The sequence below is a fragment of the Chamaea fasciata genome, unplaced genomic scaffold, assembly GCF_029207755.1.
Source record: "Chamaea fasciata isolate MVZ Bird 193981 ecotype frontalis unplaced genomic scaffold, bChaFas1.0.hap1 SCAF_4, whole genome shotgun sequence".
NCBI lineage: Eukaryota > Metazoa > Chordata > Aves > Passeriformes > Sylviidae > Chamaea > Chamaea fasciata.
In genome coordinates this window covers 69843556-69863727 of record NW_027094089.1, presented here as the reverse complement: position 1 = coordinate 69863727, position 20172 = coordinate 69843556, and the positions used below count along the sequence as shown (strand labels likewise).

At 36.2% G+C, this 20172-nt stretch overlaps 1 protein-coding gene across 1 annotated transcript in view; it reads right to left on the bottom strand.

The window, feature by feature from the left end:
* Positions 1-19808, bottom strand: part of LOC136289056 (coiled-coil domain-containing protein 171-like) — a 39098-nt gene extending 19290 nt beyond the window's left edge. Inside the window, exons 1-8 of the mRNA XM_066182522.1 lie at positions 19762-19808; positions 17541-17658; positions 16214-16388; positions 13638-13819; positions 10701-10847; positions 3887-4054; positions 1974-2162; positions 281-785 (exon numbers count right to left, since the gene is read on the bottom strand). Coding sequence (XP_066038619.1) covers positions 281-785; positions 1974-2162; positions 3887-4054; positions 10701-10847; positions 13638-13819; positions 16214-16388; positions 17541-17658; positions 19762-19808 — 1531 coding nt within the window. The remainder of the gene's footprint in view (positions 1-280; positions 786-1973; positions 2163-3886; positions 4055-10700; positions 10848-13637; positions 13820-16213; positions 16389-17540; positions 17659-19761) is intronic.
* Positions 19809-20172: the final 364 nt, after the last annotated feature.

Here is a 20172-nt window from a genome sequence, read left to right as displayed (position 1 = left end):
GCACCTAGTTCCAAAATCCATAACAGAAATATCAAGGATATCAGATAGTGTTGAGTTCATGTGTATAATTGCGATTTTACTTTCAATGTTTAGCAGACTGGGCATTTCCTCTTAGAGGGAAATACATTTGTCAAGAAACACAAAAAACATGAATCCATAAATAATGTTTGTCAAAATGTCATTAAATATGTCTTTATGCTCCAGCAATAATAATAATATTGCTCTTTGTTATTCCCTAACCATGTAATTTGACATAAAACTTTAAAAACATTTCACTTACTTGACACATGATGCCTGCCTTTGGATTCTCCCACACAAACTTGAATTCCAATGCTTCCTCTTGAGCCATCTGTCCAGATGAAAAGGGAACTAGAATTTCGGGCCAGGGCTCTAATCCTGTTAGCAGCCAGAACTGCAATCACAGCTCTTCGAAACACATAAACCAGGTGTCTGGCTCTTCTCTGCCTCAGCCTTGCTTCATCTTGATTGTTTTCCATGTTAATATGGAGAGCATAAAGGACACTCCTGATGTTCTGGTTGAGTAATTCATGGAGGTTCACTTGGTCCTGGAGAAGGTTTCTTTGGGAAGACATGGCGCGGAGTCGGCCATAGAGGGGACACAGGGCCCCCGACAGCAGTGCACAGGCTGCCAGCAGAGATGAGCGTGCCTTGAAAGCATCTGACAATGTATTTCTCAGAGAATTGTTTTCGTGGGCCACTTTCTCACAGACTTGTTCAAGGTCATACAGCTTTTGCCTGTTTTTCTGTGCCGTTTCTTCACATTCCTTCAACAGATACAAGCCAAACAAAAATGGAAGAAATATTAACTAGATTTTTTTACCTAGATAAGAGCTAAAAAGAAATTGTTAGTTTTGCCATTTAAATGATGCATTAAAAGAGCAAAAATTGTTAGTAATGATGGTGATGAAAGCATCTCTTCCAGCAAACAACTACAGGATCTGATGTATGAAACCAAATCAATCCTATGAGGGAAATTTGCATGATCATCAGCTTCAAATGGATTCTTCATTTCTGACAACAATCCACCAATACTGTGACAGCTCACAGAAGGTACAACACCACTTCCCTGCCCACAAGACTGTTTTATGAGTTGACTTAGCATTAGTAATAACATCCTCCAATTTCAGAGAGAAACTTGCCTACCAAGCAGAAAGTCAGTGTAAGTGAGAGGAAAAAAGTAAGGAAGGCTGGAACACGTAACTAGAAAGATTAAATTTTTCAGCATGCAAAGACTTCTAGTCCTGAAATCTGCATAAAATACAGCATTATTCTGATGAAGTAAGTTGCAGTAACTCACAAATGACAAGGGACTTATATTTCCTTTAGTCACAATGCTTTTAATTGAACAGGTGTGAAGGAATGTGATGGTAAAGACAGTAAATGGTGGTTGTGGAATAACAGGGAACATTTTGGGTTGTAAATATCTCATCTAATAAGCAGTGACAGTGTTACACTTTTAAACCACTTCTCACTGCAGTATCAGGAAAACGGAGTCTACACTGTTGAAATCTACCAGTTCTTAGGGTCAGTACATATGTAAGTAAATTAATCCCCAGATGACACCACATTATTGTTGCTCTCTAAAATCTCTGCAAATGGTGATGTTGAAAAAGTAGCTGCTGCCCCCAGTAACTCTTAAAATAGGCAAATTTGATCTTACAGCTTTAACATTCTCTGAAAAAAATTACTACCAACTGTGGATCAAATCAAGCTTCTGAACCTGGGTTGCAGACCAAATTCTCTTTAGAGTGCTTCAACAAAGTAATTTACTTCTTATTTAAGTGATGGTAATATTAGCACAGTGATGGGTTAGTTTGTTGTTTGGTGGCTTTTTTACTTTAAAAATATCCTAAAATTCCCAAATTACCTTGAGCTGCTAAGGGGTTTAAACTACTGAAATAATCCATTAAATATTTAAAGGAAAAAAACCCCAGAACTTTACAGCACCATACCTGTGCTCTTCTATGAATTTCTGCAAGGAGATTTGAGTACCGCTGTTCAAGATACTGTTTTTCTTTTTGCCAGCAATGCTCCTGAGCTTTTAACTGTTCAGACATTTTCTCTAAAGCATCCTCCTGGTTCTGCTGAAGGTCATTCACAGTGTCAGTCTTGTGCTTGCAAATATATTCCAGGTGAGATATCTGTGTGACAAGCATTTAAGAAGAAATTATTATTTACCTTTTCACTTTAAGTTAAGCATAGACTACTGCAGGATAAAATCTAAACTGCAATTTCTTCAGTGTTTCTGTTAAAACTAAGTAAAACCCTTTCTTAGCAGATTAATTACTTGGTTCTCAAAACAAAACTGAAATATATTTTGAAACAAAGTATTTTATTTGGTTTTGGTTTTGCCATCCTTATACCACTTTGCAGATGTCTGTCACCTTCTTTGTAGGAAACCCAGACCAGACGCTTCATACATTTTTTTAAACAACTCCATTAAATTTTAGTAAATTAATAAGTTAGTAATCCAAGTATATCCTTTAGAAGTTTGTGATGATTGCAAACAATAATTTTAAAACAGCCTTTAATTTTTGTTAGTTTGGTGTTTGTGGGGTTCACTCTTGTGTTTTAACACTGCACCTCCAATGCAAACTAAGGGGAGGAATGAACCAAGCCAACAATGATCTCCAAATGCACTTTGTTACTAGAAAATATCAGCAAGATACTTCCAGACAGATTACACAGAACTGTAGGAGGAAAAGTTTTGTACAACACAGTCTATAATCCCAGAAAAGCTGCTAAGTACATGAGAAGAGCCCTTGAGACCTCACAGTCTAAATAAAAATCCTCTATTGAAAAGAAAGCAACAATAAGACACAAGCCCCACAAACACTGTCAACAATATTTACCCCTTCCCTTCCCTTCCCTTCCCTTCCCTTCCCTTCCCTTCCCTTCCCTTCCCTTCCCTTCCCTTCCCTTCCCTTCCCTTCCCTTCCCTTCCCTTCCCTTCCCTTCCCTTCCCTTCCCTTCCCTTCCCTTCCCTTCCCTTCCCTTCCCTTCCCTTCCCTTCCCTTCCCTTCCCTGCCCTGCCCTGCCCTGCCCTGCCCTGCCCTGCCCTGCCCTGCCCTGCCCTGCCCTGCCCTGCCCTGCCCTCTCTCCCTTCCCTGAACTTCCCTGAAGTTTCCTTCCCTCCTCGACTTCAAAAGAGAAATAAACCAGAACACAAAGTGAAACCCTAAAGAGTGGCCTATCTTAGTCTCTGGAGCCAGCTGACTTACTTTAAAAAGGGTTTTTTCCTTCCTAAAACCACAAGGATTTCTGGGGAGAAAGGCCACGTAAGCTAATTTGCATTAAAATCACTCAGAACAGTACAGCTCCTCCTTCACACAAACACTGACATGCTTTATAACAAGTATTTCTATTGCATTTCTGAATAAAAATGTCATGATCCAAAAGTTACAATTAAACAAAAAAACCCCCACACTAGCATTCTTTGAAATAGTACATCTGAATCATAAACACATAATTTAAAGATGGTATTCCTGAAGAAAGTGTATTTTGCCTCTGGATTGTGGTAAAATACAGACTTTCTTTATGACTGTAAATTACTACATTCTGTGAATTTCTTAATCAGTAAGATGAATTTATTATCTCTTAATTAGGTCCCTGTGGCTAGTATCAGGTATGTCCTGCACAGAAAGTGGAACTGAAGACTTGATGCACACTCCAGTCACATCTAAATGCCCACAGCAATGGCAACGGCATTGAACTGAGCCGTGGACAAGCCACAATTAAAGCTCTTCATTTGTTAAAGTCCAAATCCTTTCGTGGAGGGGTGAATATCAGTCCTCTTTAATGAGACTGCAGTGTGAACAAATGTCACTGAGCTCAGCAGAGGCAGCTGGTGCCTGGGGACACTCACCCTCTCTCTAGCCTTGTGGAAGTCCACGATCAGGGTTTCAACATTCTCATGCAAGAGTATGCAAAATTCTGTCCAAGGTAACCCTTCCAGTGGAACATCTGGCTGTTTGGCAAGCACATGGCCATCTGCCATTCTCTGGTATAAGTCTAGGAGGATGGCCAGCTCCTTCTGGAACACAAAGAAAAATTAGTTGCTGTATCTGGGCAATGTTAAAATCAAAAGAGATGCATCATATGTGTGGTAGCAGTGCGGCATGCAGCTGAAAACAAGCCCACAAAGTGCATTCTCACAGCTTTACAAAATTCCTCAATTCATTTCTAATGATTGCAATCATAATATGGCATAATATTACAGCAGAGTAAGGAAAGAGATTTCACAAAATTTATCTAATTAGACACAGTATGTAAATAAAGTGTGTGAACAAATCCCAGTCCTGTGGGGGCCACAACCATGACCTGGCACAGATAAAAATTCCCATGGTCTTAGTGGATGCAATTCATTCACCCATGTTAATACTTTCAGGTGCATTCAAACTGTGACCCAACACCTGCACAGCGCACAGAAAATTGTCCGGTTGGCTTGGCAGCACAACACACTCCAAATTATTTAAAAAATTTGTTTTGCATGGATTATATATAATTAAATAGCTGCCCAAAATAGGCCTAGAGTTCCATCAGTCAAACTCCACAAGCCATGCCTCATTCATTTACAGTGAATTTAATCAGTGGTACAATAAATTGATTCAGGCTATAAATAAATTTTAGCAACAACAGCATGCAATCTTGTCCTGAATTCTTGTCATATATAACATATATTTTACTAAGAACTACAAATAAAAGGAAAACTCTTCCCACAGCAATGGCTAGCAAGAACTTCAGGTTTCTAGTAGAATATTTTCAGCTTGTAATTTTGTTTTGTAGTTATAAACAGCAATCATTACTGTCTGTAGTTAGGACAGATAGTTGTTTTTCTCCCTTTGTATTCCTTTTGTGCCTGATGAAATTACTTTTTCAGGCTAACTAAAAGATGTCTTTTAGTAGATTAATGCTTGCCTGGAAGAAGCTGTTTTTCTCCCAGAAAGGAAAATAATGTTCTGATTATTTTTTTTCTGAAGTTTATTAATTACAGATCTGCCTGGGCAGTGAGTAACACTAAGATGAAGCATGGAATAACTCCATCAACTGAACAAAAGACACGCACAAATCTGAAGACCCTCTGATGCAAGTCTCTGCTTCTGTCAGAAGGAAACCGACCACATTTACAGAGTGTGAGAGTGAGTATCTCAGAGCTGTGAGAGAGAAAGAGGAGAAGTTTCCAAGCCACCATCAGAAAAAGTTTATATTGCTGAGAGTAGAAATAGAGCAAATGTTACCACACAATGATAGGAGAGATTTTCTAGATATGCTAAGATCTTTCCTTTGTCCCTGCTGCTATGCAAAAAAAGGGCAAAATTGTTACTCAAAGTGTAGTTGGGTAAAGACAGTAGAAAGGCCCAAAGTGGTCATATGAAAGGAGAAAGATTTCAGAAAATAACCCAGTGAAATATGTCCAATGTGCCAAATGCACAGCAAATCAAGAAAAAAAACAAACCAACAAAAAATCCCCTCTGATTTGCCACCTTCAAATAAACAATTTTCCAACAGTTTTAACAAACAAATATTTGCACTAAAACCAAAAACCAAAATGGTATATGAAATAGAAATAAACATTTCTACAATGGTAGCTAATGAAACTTGACAAAAATTTTGGGTAGAAAGACACAACATTCTTCACATGAAATCGTATTCCACAACTACAAAATGCCTTCTTAATTAGGAATGCCAGTTCATCCTACCCGTACTTTTTAAATAAGTTTTCTGGAAACAGCTCCTCAGTTAAATAGGTGTATATCACTTAAAAAACATTTTCAAATTAGCTTCTCCAAGGCATTGATTACATTTATTCATGTTTTAAATTTTAAAAGAAGGAACATAGTAACAAACAGGGTAGGAGAATGGCAGAGTTCTTTCACAGCTCAGCACAGCAAAGGCAGGAAATCCTCAGCACAGTAAATATTTTGCCAGCATGTGTAGGAGATGAGCTGTACTTGAATCATCCAGACTGAGCAATATGCTAGGCCTCTAGGCCATGGCACTGAGGCCTGTGAGGTTGTGGCACAGATGGAAATTAGTGCCAAGTGTGTGTCGCATTTAGAAATTTCCATTTAAGGTGTTGCAAGGGTCAAAGGGTTTCATAGTAGTTAACAAGTATAGTAATTAGTGTGGCCATAGTAGCTACCTTAAAGAGTTTATCAAACAATGGGTGTTTGCATTCTTTCCCGTGCCATCTACCAATGAAATGCATCTGTAAGTGTAAACTATATAGAGTGTATAAAACCTGCCGTCTTACACAGAATAAAGGAGAAACGTAGCAGCAATCATATTGATCAGACCTGCGTTTGCTCTGCCGACTTCCTTTCATTATTTTGGGGTTCCCCTACGACTTCAAGCATGTTTAAAAAACCCTGAACAATGTGTGCCATGGGCTTTTTTTTTCCTTACCACTGCGCCTTCATGCAGGCTGAAGCTGGTTGCAGCATCCACTAATCTCCCAGAGGGTTCTTCAGTTTCCTTCCTTCCCTCAGCCCCCTCTCTCCATTGCACATTTGAGGATGAATGTTGTCTTCCTGAACTGGAACATTTCCACAATAAGATACTTTAACCAAAATTACTTTTTTCAAATGCACTATATTCTTTTAAAGGATAATCAATGATAATCACATTAGCACATCACAGGGCTTCTGAAGTTGCTTGCCTTTTTCAAGTGAATGAAGAAATTTATATTCCTTCTAAGAAAGACTTTTCAAGCGGTTATGTTGTCAGTTATTAAGCATCATGTCATAAATTGAGTCGTTTATTTGGATATAGTCTCATAATTACATATAACAAACAGAATTCTTCATATTTTAATTACCACCCTTGTTCTCTTTAGGGAGACCATGTCTCATCTTGCATCATCAACCCTGATTTCAAGTACAGTTCTTGCTCCTAAGCTTTCCACATGCCTGACTCCACTCTGGCGTGACTTTTAAAGCAGACCATCCAGAATTTGAATCTGTTCTTGTACTGTGTCAGTCAGGAAAACAGAATTATCAAGAGCTTGGCATGACTAAACAGGTAGCTGATGAGAAAATTACAAAGCCAAACAACAGCATAAAGGAGACAGAAGCAGAGACAGGAATCCAAGGAAGAATTTAAAAAGATCGCCTGAGTATTTAGGCATGGTGTCAGGAAAGCCAGAAGCTTGCTTAAAATTGACGTTTGCAAAGGATGACAAAGGTTTTTACAGCTCAAGTTTTAAGTATCTTACTAAGAGTATCTCCATAACCATGAATCTTGAATGAGTTGCTCAGGCCATCAGCTTCCTTTCTTGTAGAAAAACCAGTTCCATTCTCCACTACTCCTTGTGTGAGTAAGTACAACATAAACACCTGTGTACATAGACCCACATAGTTCTAGGCTGAAAGAGAGGTCACCCAAGTTCTGTTACCACAGACACAGCAGACTGTGCTGGGCAGGAAATATATCCCAAGTAATTTCCTCTGCTCTCACATGTTTCAGTATTTTTTTACTGATCAAACCTTTCTTCAGATATTCAAAGCTGAAAACAAAGATTAACCACAATAAATGCTACACAACTTCTTGACAGGAGTCTTAGAGATCCAACTGGCTCACTGAAGTGGACAACAATGTTTTCAGAATAATATAAGTGTATATAGGAAAGCCATCTTTTCTAGACCTGCTGGATATGTTTTCCTACACTCAGCCCACCCACTGCTGGGGCTGGACCCTACCGTAACTATGCATTTCAAAATTTTTGGTTTGGCAAATAATCTGTAACAGACCAGTTATCATCTGTACCCATTCACAATACTTTGTGTTACTACTTTGGGCCTGTTACTAATGGACTGCCAGGTTCTGAACCTTTGCTTTGGTTTGGCACATTGCACTAGATTTTCTGCTGACTGAAAACTGAAGACAGTGTAAACTATGAGTTGTACTTAAGCTATCTACTGCCATTTTACAATGACTTTAAAAGGAAACTTACACTTTTTTTCCACTCTCATGTGCATTTCCTGGGTCTTTGAAATCTTCTTTTACTACTACTGAAAAAGCTTCTCTCCTGCCGCCTTGCTCTTCATTCAAAGCACCTTCAAGTTGTTGAATTCTTAACTACCAAGTGATAAGAAAGCAGTTAAAGGAAGTTAGAAAAAACCTACCATGGTCTTTAATGCTGTTCACTCTTTTGTTCTGCTTTTTACAGGTGAATATATCCTATTAATTCTATATGGAATTAAAAAGCACTGAACACATATGAAAATGTAATAATACATAGAGTTCAAAGCAGAGAGAAATAGATATGCTGACCAAAACCACATTTTGTTGTCTTTTCATGATGTTTGGGTTCTCCTGTTTTCAATTATTTATATTACTGAAGTTTTCCAGGTGAATTCTGCTTTTTTTTAAGTAGACTTGCAAAAGGGTGGAATTAACAGTAAAATTTACACTTGCACTCAGAACAAACCTATGTGGAGCTTCTTCATGTACATAAACAAGGAGGAAAACCTTACCAGTTCTATATCCATAAAAGATAAATCTCTGACTACAAGTAATGTTACCCTTCCAGTTCCTTTGTATGTTGTAAAAGTAGAGTAGGAATAAAGAAAACTAAATCATCACTACTTATTTAATCATTACTTCAGAAATCTAAGTGCCTCTACTTAGGGAAGATCATAAGAAAATAACTGACTGAAGGAGTGGCAAAGCCTATTTGTGTTCCTCAGAAGAGAAGAAAAAAAAGATGAAATTCCTGTTTGTTTTCTCATTTAGTTTTGAAAAAAATCCAACGTGAGGGCTTTGTTAGTCAGTACGAGATCTTACAGATTTTTCACACTTGCTTTTTAAAATAAACCTTAATTGCTTTAATGGATCAAACCCTGTGTCATACAGTTTAATAATACAAGAATTTAATATTCAAACATGCATATTACATTTTTTTGTATACTCAAACTTCTCTGGTATCTGCGGATATAATAGCTTTGAAGCTGAAATGTAATCTGAACGATTATATTTGGAACTGCAATCTCAGGATACATTAATATCTCACACCTAGAGAAGCTGGATGTATGCACTGTATCTCCAAAATCATCCAAGCGCCCATTCCAAAGATATAGGACAGGATATTTTAACAGTTTAACTAATGTGAAACATTTCCTTTCCCCTTGCTGTTTCAATGCTACTTTGAATTCTCAAACGTAAGAATGTGACATTTTATTTTAATATTTGTTCTATTAACTTGTTAGTTCCCTGAAAAAAAGGAGATATTTTACTATCACCTTTTACAGTTTTGACACTCATTGCAAAAAATCTACTCAATGTTTTCACTGAAGCAAGGAAGCCTTAACATATTTGGAAAATTGTACCTTTACAAGTTCATCTTCTGTTTTACTACAAACTTCTACCAAATATTTAATTAAAAATTTACCTGCATGATTTCCATTGTGTGCATACATTCTATATGTGCTAGTCTTGCTGCTTCTGCATTTTCCTCCAGTTGCTTTTTTTGCACAGCAGCTGCCTAAAAGTATATTTTAAAAATATTTAAGTCCAGAAAGATGATAACATGATGCAAAGACAACTTTATTTATTCAATTTATTAGGCCATAAACCATAAATTGACTTGTGATATCTGAACTGCTAGCATTTTGGAACTGTGAAAACTCATCTCAGTAAATAAAGAAAAGAAAAAACCTATCCAGAATATTACAATAATATCTTCTGTTTAGTTGAAGAACTTGATGTAGGATTATGTTCTTGCTGCATGTTTTAGAATCACAGATACCCATCTCTGTATAGAGGCCTGGACATGGAATTTCAATTGAAAAGAAATGCTTTTAGCAAAAGCAGTAACTACAGAGCTGCTACCAGAGAAATTCATATGCAATTTTAACTGCACTGTTTTCTATCAAAAAAAATCTTTTCACTTAGACTGATGACTGATTTGAAAAGAACAATACACCCCAAAATGATTCCTGCCTTCAAGTGATGGGACGAAGATCAAGAAAAAGACATTAATATTAAAAGTCATTTAAGACACTTAAGGTTACATAGATACAAGTGAACTCATTGATTTTGGATAGCTAAAGCAAAGTAGCAAGTATGTGAGACTGATTCCTGACTCTAAGAACTTCAGTTAGGGAAACATTAACAGAAAAATAAATTTTAAAAAAATTAAAATATAAGCTGTTGGAAATAAATTGAAACTCTGTGTAATCTCACATATTCACAAAACTAAATAACTGAGAAACAGAGATCCAGGGAAGGCCTGTTAAAGAGAAAGTCAGCAACAGCACAGAGTTTAGCAAGCCCACTCCACAACATCAGCCAAAAGGCTCAAGCTTTGCTTCCTCCCATCGGCTTAACATGCTTAATTAAAAAAAAAAAAAAAAACAAAAAAAAAAAAAAAAACCAAACAAACAAACAAAAAACCCCCACCAAACAAAAAAAACAAATCCTGCACAAATATTCTCCCTATACCTCCATATTGCTAAGAGTATTTTCCCAGTGACATAAACCTCTCCCATCTGCTGTTCAAACACCAGTCCCCAGTCAGGCTCACAGCATTCACCTGTGAATCCACCTTTCCTGCAAAACTGACGTTCCACATTTTGCTAATCAAACACATGGTACTCATAGCCTATCTCAGAGGTTCCAGCCCTCAGAAATGAAACTGCTCAGTGCTTGCTGAGACTCCCAGGAGCAGCAGAAAGCTTTACCTCCAACTCCCCCATGAGCTTCTTGTGTCGTTTATCCTTGAAATCCAGCTGGATGGCCTGGACCCTCAGCATCTCGCTGCAGCCATGGTGCTCTACCTCCATAATCTTCAATATCCTGAGCATATTTTGCAGGGCAGCATTTGTTTCCTGAAGATAAATAGGTAAATGAAAAAATAATACATCAAGAGGTACTTTTTCTAAGATAAAGTATTGCAGTGAAGAGTTCAACAGAAGAGTGAAGACTGCTTCAGAAGAAGATGTTAGAATTTTAAAATCAAAGATACCAGCACATGCCAACAGAAGTGTTTACCCAACTGCAGACATGCTCTTAATTCACCACCAAGAAATCTGTGTTGGCTCAAAAATCACTGCGAACATGATCTTCTGTGGCAACGCTAAACCAGAGTCAGGTCTCCATGGGTAATCTTTCCCTGAAAGAGTACAGCCCTTCCAATCTCTTCTGTCTCCCAGCTTAGTGGCAATGATAGAAGCAGGGTACATTTGGTGAAATGATACATAGGGACAAAAGTTCATTTTTGTTCTGATTTTAATTGCTAAAATTTCAAATCAGGTGCTTTTAGAAAGAGTTAATCCCACAGACTAAAGATTTTTAATTTCTGCTATTCTGAAAAGGATTTTTCTTCTATCTAGAAACTGAATTACTTTAAAAACTTATGAACTATTAAGTCCTCAGTAGAATAAAATAAGCTGGTCCCCACTTTGATTTCTGCATACAGAAATTGAATTAAGCTACAGCTTGGAAGAATTACTGATACTACTGGACTCTGCAGCTCTGTGAAGTCACTGCTACAAAATCCCTATAATCCATATGAATTTGACTAAATTTAAGCTAATCCTCTAGCTTTGAATGTCCAGCAAGGCAGGTTTCCTCCCTTTGGAATGCTAAAAAAATAAATAAAACAAATTTAACTGTTTCTACAGAAATATATGCCTGGAAAGAGATAGAAATATTTATTTCTTCAGATTTATCTTCTGGACATTAACAAAAGTGAACTGGGAAATGTGAAATAAGTAACAGACAGTTTGCTGTAAAATACTGCAAAAAATTTAAGAACATGTTATACTGGAAATGTAATTAACATTAGCAAACTAAAATTGTCATGAATATATCAAGCTTATTACACAAGTTGGGATGAGCTGCAGAATTGCAGAATTTTGAAGAATTTCTGAAGTTTTTGGAGGTGGTATGACTGCTTAATATTATCTTCATAGCCACCTGCAAATATTTGCTCATGGGAAAAAGCGGCTGGTCTTTTTTCCTTCTTCTTCTTCTTCCATTTTTTTTTTTTTTTTTTTTTTTTTTTTTTTTTTTTTTTTTTTTTTTAATCCTCTGTAAATGACACGATCTCACAAGTATTCTAAGGAAAAAAGGTGGAAGGCTATGCTCCCCTGCCTAGCCACGAGGTGATGCTATTGCTCTTGCTATCAAACCCCAACCCCTCCTATCCCGGACCAGGATATGCCCAACAGCTCACCACGAACCTGTCACAAAGCAGAGAGGGTGGCTTTTCCTGCGTGTCCCAGAGACAATTTCAACACTCTGTGACTCCATTCCCATGCCTACCTCAGCATTTTCACAGCCAAGCTCAGAATTACAGTTTGTGAAGTGCAGCTTTTCCAGCCAGGATTTGCCTACATGCTCAGAATCCCTCTTCTCTGCATGTATTAAAACTGCAATTAAATCTCCTTAACTTTCATTTTTAAACTCTGAATAACTAAGGGAGATTTAAACCAGGCCTGTAAATGCACAAGAAAAAAGACTGCAATGCATTCAAAGTCATAATTTATAAACCCAGATATTTCTGGTTTTTATCTGACAAGTTTAAATGCAGTCAAGTCCAGATTTAACATTTTTTTTTTATTTCCTGGAATTTTCTAACTATACATAGCTGCAGGGTGCTGGGAAGGGGAACAACTACAAAAGCAAACTGGAAAAATTGAACACTTTTACTACTGGAGGCAGGTTAGGTTTGGCACCTAGTAGTGAAACAAATTTTTCTTTCAGAGTGTTTTGAAAGTTCTGGAAGACTTCTGAGTTCAGAAATGCCAAGATTCTGAAATCCTAGAGCTCACGCTGACCTGTTCAACAAGCTTGATGTATTCATGGCAATCTTTGTCCACTCGTATTAATTACATCTCCTACAATTTTGTAGCTTTAATTCATTTACCAGCAAAACCCCTTCCTCTACAACCACTGGCAGAGCACTGAGGGAACACTGACGGAACCGACAGAGAACACAATGATCTGGGCCATCCACTGCTCCTTTTGCCCTTTTTTGAGGACAAACATCACTTGACAGAGCCTAGCATACCTTTTCAACACTGATCTTTTGAAACAGCATTAAACTCTCTCAAGGTAACTTCTACAAAGCACTGCACACAACAGAAGGCAAGACTTTTCCCAGAGCCTCCTCAAATTAACTCAGCCACTTACTGTTAGCCAGAACTCAGAGCATACCCTGCTAGAGCTGGCAACTTAAAAAAAGAAAACTCTATCTAAATGTAGGCTTCTTCACAGCCTATATCCTGCCCTACCTTTATAAGAATCAGCTTTGAATGAAAACCGACTTGTGTTTCTGCTTGTTTTGAGAAGGACCTTAGGTCCTGTCCACAAACTCCTTGGTTTTTCACTACCACTGTGTACTGATAACTTGGGTTAGGTGTTTACCACAACAAACAGCCACAATACATTCCATCAAAACCCCAAATCAGCATTACACACTAAGTGCATAAAGCTGTAATCTTTAGAACTATTTTGTAGTTTTTAGGTATTTGGGGCATTTTTTTCCCCTTAAACAAAAAAAAAAAAAAAAAAAAAACAAAAAAAAAAAAATCAACAAACCAACCCACCACAAACTTTGCACCAAAAAAACCTTTCAGCCAGCATTTTATGGAACATCTATTAATATATCATACCTGACAAGCCGCTTCCATTTTATTTTTTTCTTTAATAAGGAATTCCACTTCAGCAAGGTGTTCTCTGCGGATGTTATCCCTCTCCACTGCAAATCTTTGTTGTTCCTCTTCCCACTGCCCTTGAGCACTTTGAAACATTTTCTCAGTCTCTGCTGCTTTCTGCTGATGTTTGTCATTGAGTACTGTTGTTTACAAAAAAAAAAAAAAAAAAAAAAAAAAAAAAAAAAAAAAAAAGAGAGAGAGAGAGAGAGAGAGCGAGAGAGAGAGAGAGAAAGACTAATAAGCACTGCAAAGAAGCGTGTTCAGAAAAAAAGGTATAATGAACATCAGTTCTTCTGTGTATTGTGATATCCTGTGAAACACTGGAACATTAACACTTCCAGTTTCACTACAGAGAAACAATCACATTTTGTGTTCCTGTAGCAGCTTTCACACAAGGTCATAGAAATGCTTTGGAGATTTTTACAAATCAAATCACTTCTCCCTTTGGAAACGAATAAAAATTCAATGCTTTCAAGTGAGACCACTATAGAATGGGGAACTTGATTGCATTTTTCTGCAACACTTGGCAAGCTTATTTCCAAATATCTGATACTATGTGATACTTTAGCCTGTATCAATTAATTTCAAGCTCAGTTTAAGTATCCATGAAGACACCGGCCACATGAAAAACTCCACGAAACCTAAGGCAGGTTGGGCTAGTGGGCAAAGGCTTAGCCTTTCTGGGGAAATTTACTGGTGCTCAGGAAATTTAAATCTTCAGCCCAGCAGCTGCCCCAAGACAGGGTAATACTGCATATACTTCTTTGTGAAAGCTTAAATGCCAAGGAAAAGTTCTTTTCCTATAAACAGTTTTACTTGAAACTTTGCTTCGTTTCACAAACTGGCTTTTGGGTCAAAATATTTTGCATTAGCTTTTTATGTTACTGACTACAACTAGCTATGTTATTATGTGATCACCACTCTCTAATAGATTTTTCCTTCAAATTCATCCCATTCTTCTGATATTTCTTCCTAGCTGGAGAAGGGTGAAACAACCAGAAGAGACATGTTGAGAAAACACAGAGAATTAGTGGACACAATGATGGGGAAGACCTGTCAGATTTCAGGAAGTCAAGCCTCAAGAAGAACAGCAGAAAAACAGTTTGGAGAAAATACTAAAGACAGGGCATGAATGAGGCGCTCTGACCAAGGAATTAAGTTGGGATTGTAGCAAAAGCACCACACGAGGTGAGCAAAGCTCCAAGAGATCAGGAAAAAGAAGTAATTTAAAAACTGAAAAAGAAATGAGAAGTAACACCAGGAGTATTTGGCTTCTTTGACGTTTGTCACAATAAAAAGAAAAATAAAATAAAATAAAATAAAATAAAATAAAATAAAATAAAATAAAATAAAATAAAATAAAATAAAATAAAATAAAATAAAATAAAATAAACCAAACAGAAAAAACACCAACAAAAACTCAAACTAAACCAACCAAAGACACAAACAAAAAATTAAAAAACACCCATAAACGAAACAAAACAACAACAACAACAACAAAACAATGAAACAAAATACCCCCAACCAAACAAAAAACATTTTGAGAAATTTAAGCCAACCGTAAGATTTGTATAATTTGTGTGTTCTCCAAATGAATGAAAATGCAGATTTCTTACTATCTTTAAAAAAAAATCAGTATAAGTGCACTTGCAAGTTTCAGAGTCTCCTTCCATCCTTGTAAGGTTACAAACTCCAGGAGTGCTCCAGTCCTTTCAATGAACATCAAAGTTTTACGTATACGTTCCCTTACTAAGTTTAAAGAGTATTATACTTACTTAGGTAATAAAAAATGCATCTCACCAGCTTTTGAGAAATCTCTCTCTGTTTGAGAACGAGTAAGAAAATTTGAATTTCTGAATGCAAAACTAGCAGGTGAGAAAATCTCTAGGTAAAACGCTCCCTTTCCACATACTACTGTCATAATACACGTTATTTGTATAAAAAGAAAACCAAACATAACATGAAGAGGCCAGAAATGAGCAACAGAAAGCTAGAAACATTTGAAAAGTTGAAAGAAAAAAGCAGTACGATGAGAACTCCTAGGGGAAAAAATTTTGGGAAGATTGTAAACAAATAAACAGGCCTAGATTTCATTTTTTTCCCTGAAATGTAAAAGGAAGAACTGCTGGACATAGTGATAATCAGGACATGGAGAGGGACACCTTAATTATAATTCTGCACACACTGAGGGAAGGAATAACAGAAGGTAAGGAGCCAGAGGGGAAAAAAAAGGGATTGATAGGATTAGCAGGTTATATCTAATTCTTATGAGACAGCAAGGGTTTTGTGAATGCCTACGAGCTTACAAAAAGCAGATGGGTAAGACAGCAGAAAATAGGAGACTTCTTATAAGTATATATATAAATACATATATAATACACATATAATACAATACACATATCATATCATATCATGTATCAATAACTGGAAAATTTTGTTCAATCTCTACGTGTTTTAATGATTTGGGACTGATGTCACCTCTGGGGTTTTTTTGGTTTTTGTTTTTGTTTTTGTTTTTGTTTTTTTTTAATTACCTTGCAGTTCCTGAAGTTTGCTTTTTACATCAGATAGCTCGTTCTCTGCAGTATTCATCTGCATATTGGCCTGTTTTCTAACAAATGACACTTCACTCTCCAGACCTCGACGAAGAGCTTCTCCTTGCACAAGGTCCAATCTTAATTGCCTTACTTCTTTTTCATAGTCAAACATCTAGAAAATAAATATTTCAGAAATTGCATTCAGAGCTGCCATCTTATCGTGTCTGAATTTGCAATACAATCTTAAAACTGCACATTTTAGATACCTTTTTTTTAATGTAAAGTGATCTTATTCCTAGATTAATTTCTTGTATCTTAAACATACCCCTCTCTTTTTCTAAACATAGTCTGCCTTAAGAAAATAAAAGTTATAATTGTATTCTACTAGAATTTTTCTGGTAACTGTATTTAACAAGTAGAAAAGCAGTCATGTTGGGATACTCAATTATCAGACAACTAGTAATTCACTACGGTTCTTGTCCAGTGTAAGAAAGATAGTCTAGTCATTACTGCCAAAAACTGGATCCAGGAAACCACATTCAAACTATTTGAACACAAGAAGTTGGAAAGCAAAACATGCATTCCTTCAGAACATCTACAAAGTAGCAGTATCCTTATTAAAAGGAACTCAATTCATAGGAAATCACTTCACCTCATTACAAAGCTTTTCCCTGATACTCCTGTGACAAAGTAGTACCTAAATGAAGTAGCAGTGAGAAAACACTTCATTCAAATTTTCTTTAGTTTGAATTTTTTTTACTGATCTAAGTAGCAATTCTGCTCTTAGCAGTTTGTTAGGAGCAGCTGGTGTGGGTGCTCATTTATCTGTTTTCAATTAAATACGGCCAAGAAACCAAGTTTATTGCTCCGTATCCATTGATGTAGAGATTCCTGCTTCTTGCACAGTGACTCGCTCTTGTTGTGCTCCTATTGCTCCATCAATGATGGGGTGATTCTCTAAAACGGGTCCCCAGAAGTACTCAGATTAAAATACTCAAACAAACAAACCATGTCGTACATTGAGAATTCCAAAGCTGGGGGTGCAAAATATTCTTCATGACTTTGTTGTTCTGTAGTGCTCAAGTTTCTTACACACACCTTCAACTATTAGCAATGACACTAAAAGTTATATCAGTGGCATGGACTATGGACTGGCATGAGAGGTCTGTACAGTGCTACTTCTTGGTTTTTTTGCAACTAGTGACTGATTTTGATTCACCTGATGAGAGGACTATCACAAGGAAACAAATTGCATATAAGGAAGAAAATTATATTTATTCCAACCATAAAATAAAGCAAACAAACAAACAAAAAAAGTTCTTACCTCTTGAGTGCATTTTTTCTCAAGCTCATGGAGTTTCCTTCTCAAGTCTTCAACAGTATTCATTTCTGATGGATTTTGATCCTGAGGTAACTGTAACACTTGGATACGATTACCTGAGCTGAAAAATGTGTTTTCAAAAAAACATGAGTATTCCTTTGAAGTTTTAATGCTTCTTTACTTCAGTTATCCCATTGTGGGCCCAGAATTTTAAACATTCACATAAGTAAAATTACTTTGTGCAGTTTTCATCTTACTATTGCTCTTTGAAGAAAAGATTGTATAGAATTGCTTCTTGTGACAGATACAAGAGATGTGCCAGCAGGAAGTTAAAAGAGAGATGCAGTTTGGATTAACAAAGTTGATTTAAGCATAACATGTTCATTATCAGTTTTCAATATCTTTATTTTTAATAATGAGCTCCCATAATTTTTTGTAATTAACCTCTAGGAGGCTTACAAACATCATTCCAATCCTTCAAATTAAAACAACTAACAAGCTTTTTGTCTCTACAATAAGTCTCATTGTTTAACATGAATTAACATCTAAGAACTATCTCTCTCATGAAACAAATGCATAGATGTGGAAAAAACTCTTTTGCTCACTTTGTGTTCAGAGATATGTACATTCAAACTACAGACATGCAACTGATCACAAACACAGCACAAATTAAAGCTTTAGTTCTCCAAACTCGCCTTTTTATCTTAATTTCCCCTACTATTCCAGTTAAAACAGAATCTACTTGGCAATTAGCAGAACTAGCCCTCGAGCATCACAAGCAATAATGAAAAAGTAAAAACAAGGTTTCTGTATATAAAGTGAAAATTTTATACATAGACTATAAAAATTTTTATATATATGCACACAGATAAATGTGTGTGTATATATATACATATGTATGTATATATATATATACATACACCTACAAATATGTATGTAAAATACATATTTATTAACTAGTTAAATAACTTTATGCTAAATCATTACAACTTCAAATTGGACAACTTTTAAATTGTTTCAGTACTTGAAAATCAGTGTTCACGTTATTTGATATATGTTGGTTTTCGCATTAGGTTAAGTATGTAAGACTGCAATAATTATTTTCTCCACACAAAAGTGCAAGAGTTTATGGGCAATAAATGTGAAATACACTGATAAAAGAAACATGATTAAATTAAGCACTAAATTGGCATCATATAATACAGAAATGTAAATACTAAAATACCGTAACTTTTTCTACATGAATTATTTTTTACAGAAATGACACTGTACTGGCCTTTAATTAATAAATCTTTTTAATAAATATGAAAGTGACCACTTTATGCCTAGATTTGTGTATAGGCATAATTAACATTTTTCATGACAAAAGAACATACTTGATGAGATATCTTTTCTCACTTTTTTTTTTTTTTTTTTTTTTTTTTTGGCTGGCAAAAAAGACACAAATGCCAGCAATGAGGGGATCAGTAACTTAGATTAAATCTTGCCTTTAAAGACATTGTTACTATTAAAGGGTGACATTTCAGTTTTTTAGATTCAGACTATAAATATTTTATAATTTAATAAATACAAAAGTAATTCTCATTTAAAAAGAAAACAGATTTCATCTGTGACATCAGAATAGCTGTATGTCCATCTTGTAGCCCAAAACTTACATTCTGTGTTCACAAGTTGCCTGGTTACAGTCAACACTGACCATTGCAGAAAAGCAACTTTTCACTAGCTTCAATTCCACAGGTGACAGAAAATGCAGAGTAATTTTGCAACAGAGAGAAATGTTCTTTCACTTACTACCTAGGAATGTAATTTTGCTAAACTTGTGCAGCTGACGGAGCAGACTGCAGTCTAATTTTCTAACAAAAGTCCATATTTGTGGAATTTTGCGTTTCCCATGTAACTGGCAGTTTTGTACAAACTAAAGAGAGACAAACACTTTGTGCCAGAGATCAAACTCTTATCAAAATATAAAACACAGGGATCATGGTAAGACTTAAAGCCAACCTCTGCCGCCTCAATTAATGTGGAAAACCCTCCTGGGCAGTGTTCATATGTGCTGGCGGAAAGTATCTCTGTCTCCTGATGATGCTATGACAGCTTTAATGTATCACACCATATCTGGTTCTTCCTCAGCCTGAATTGCACCATTTCAGGCATCTAGAAAATCAATAAGCCACAAACGCAGGAATTAAACTGCTAGACTTAAAAATCCAGAATTGTGCCTCACCGATTAGCTTCCTGGGGAGAGATGTTGTCTGTAGCAGGTAAACTCATTGTGGTCCAAAATGCAGTTTTTTAAGTCTATAAACTGTGAAAGAATTAAGAACATAGTTAACCATATACACTTTTACTTGATGAGCTTCAAAGATTAGGCTCCTCTACATCATAAAATCATTAAGACCTCTAGCAGAGACATGGTTTACTTTATTTGTCAGCCTACTGAAATACTAATTTTTTAACTACTTCTAAGTAACAAGAGTTACTACCATGTCATGTGAGCATTTGCCACAACTGAAATTTGACATCAGCTTTAGAAAACAGAATTGTACTGCTAGTCCTCTAAGCCTGAATATTGTAGAGAAATAAATATACATTGTAGATTATATATGTTCAGAGTATCAATAAAAAATTGATATTC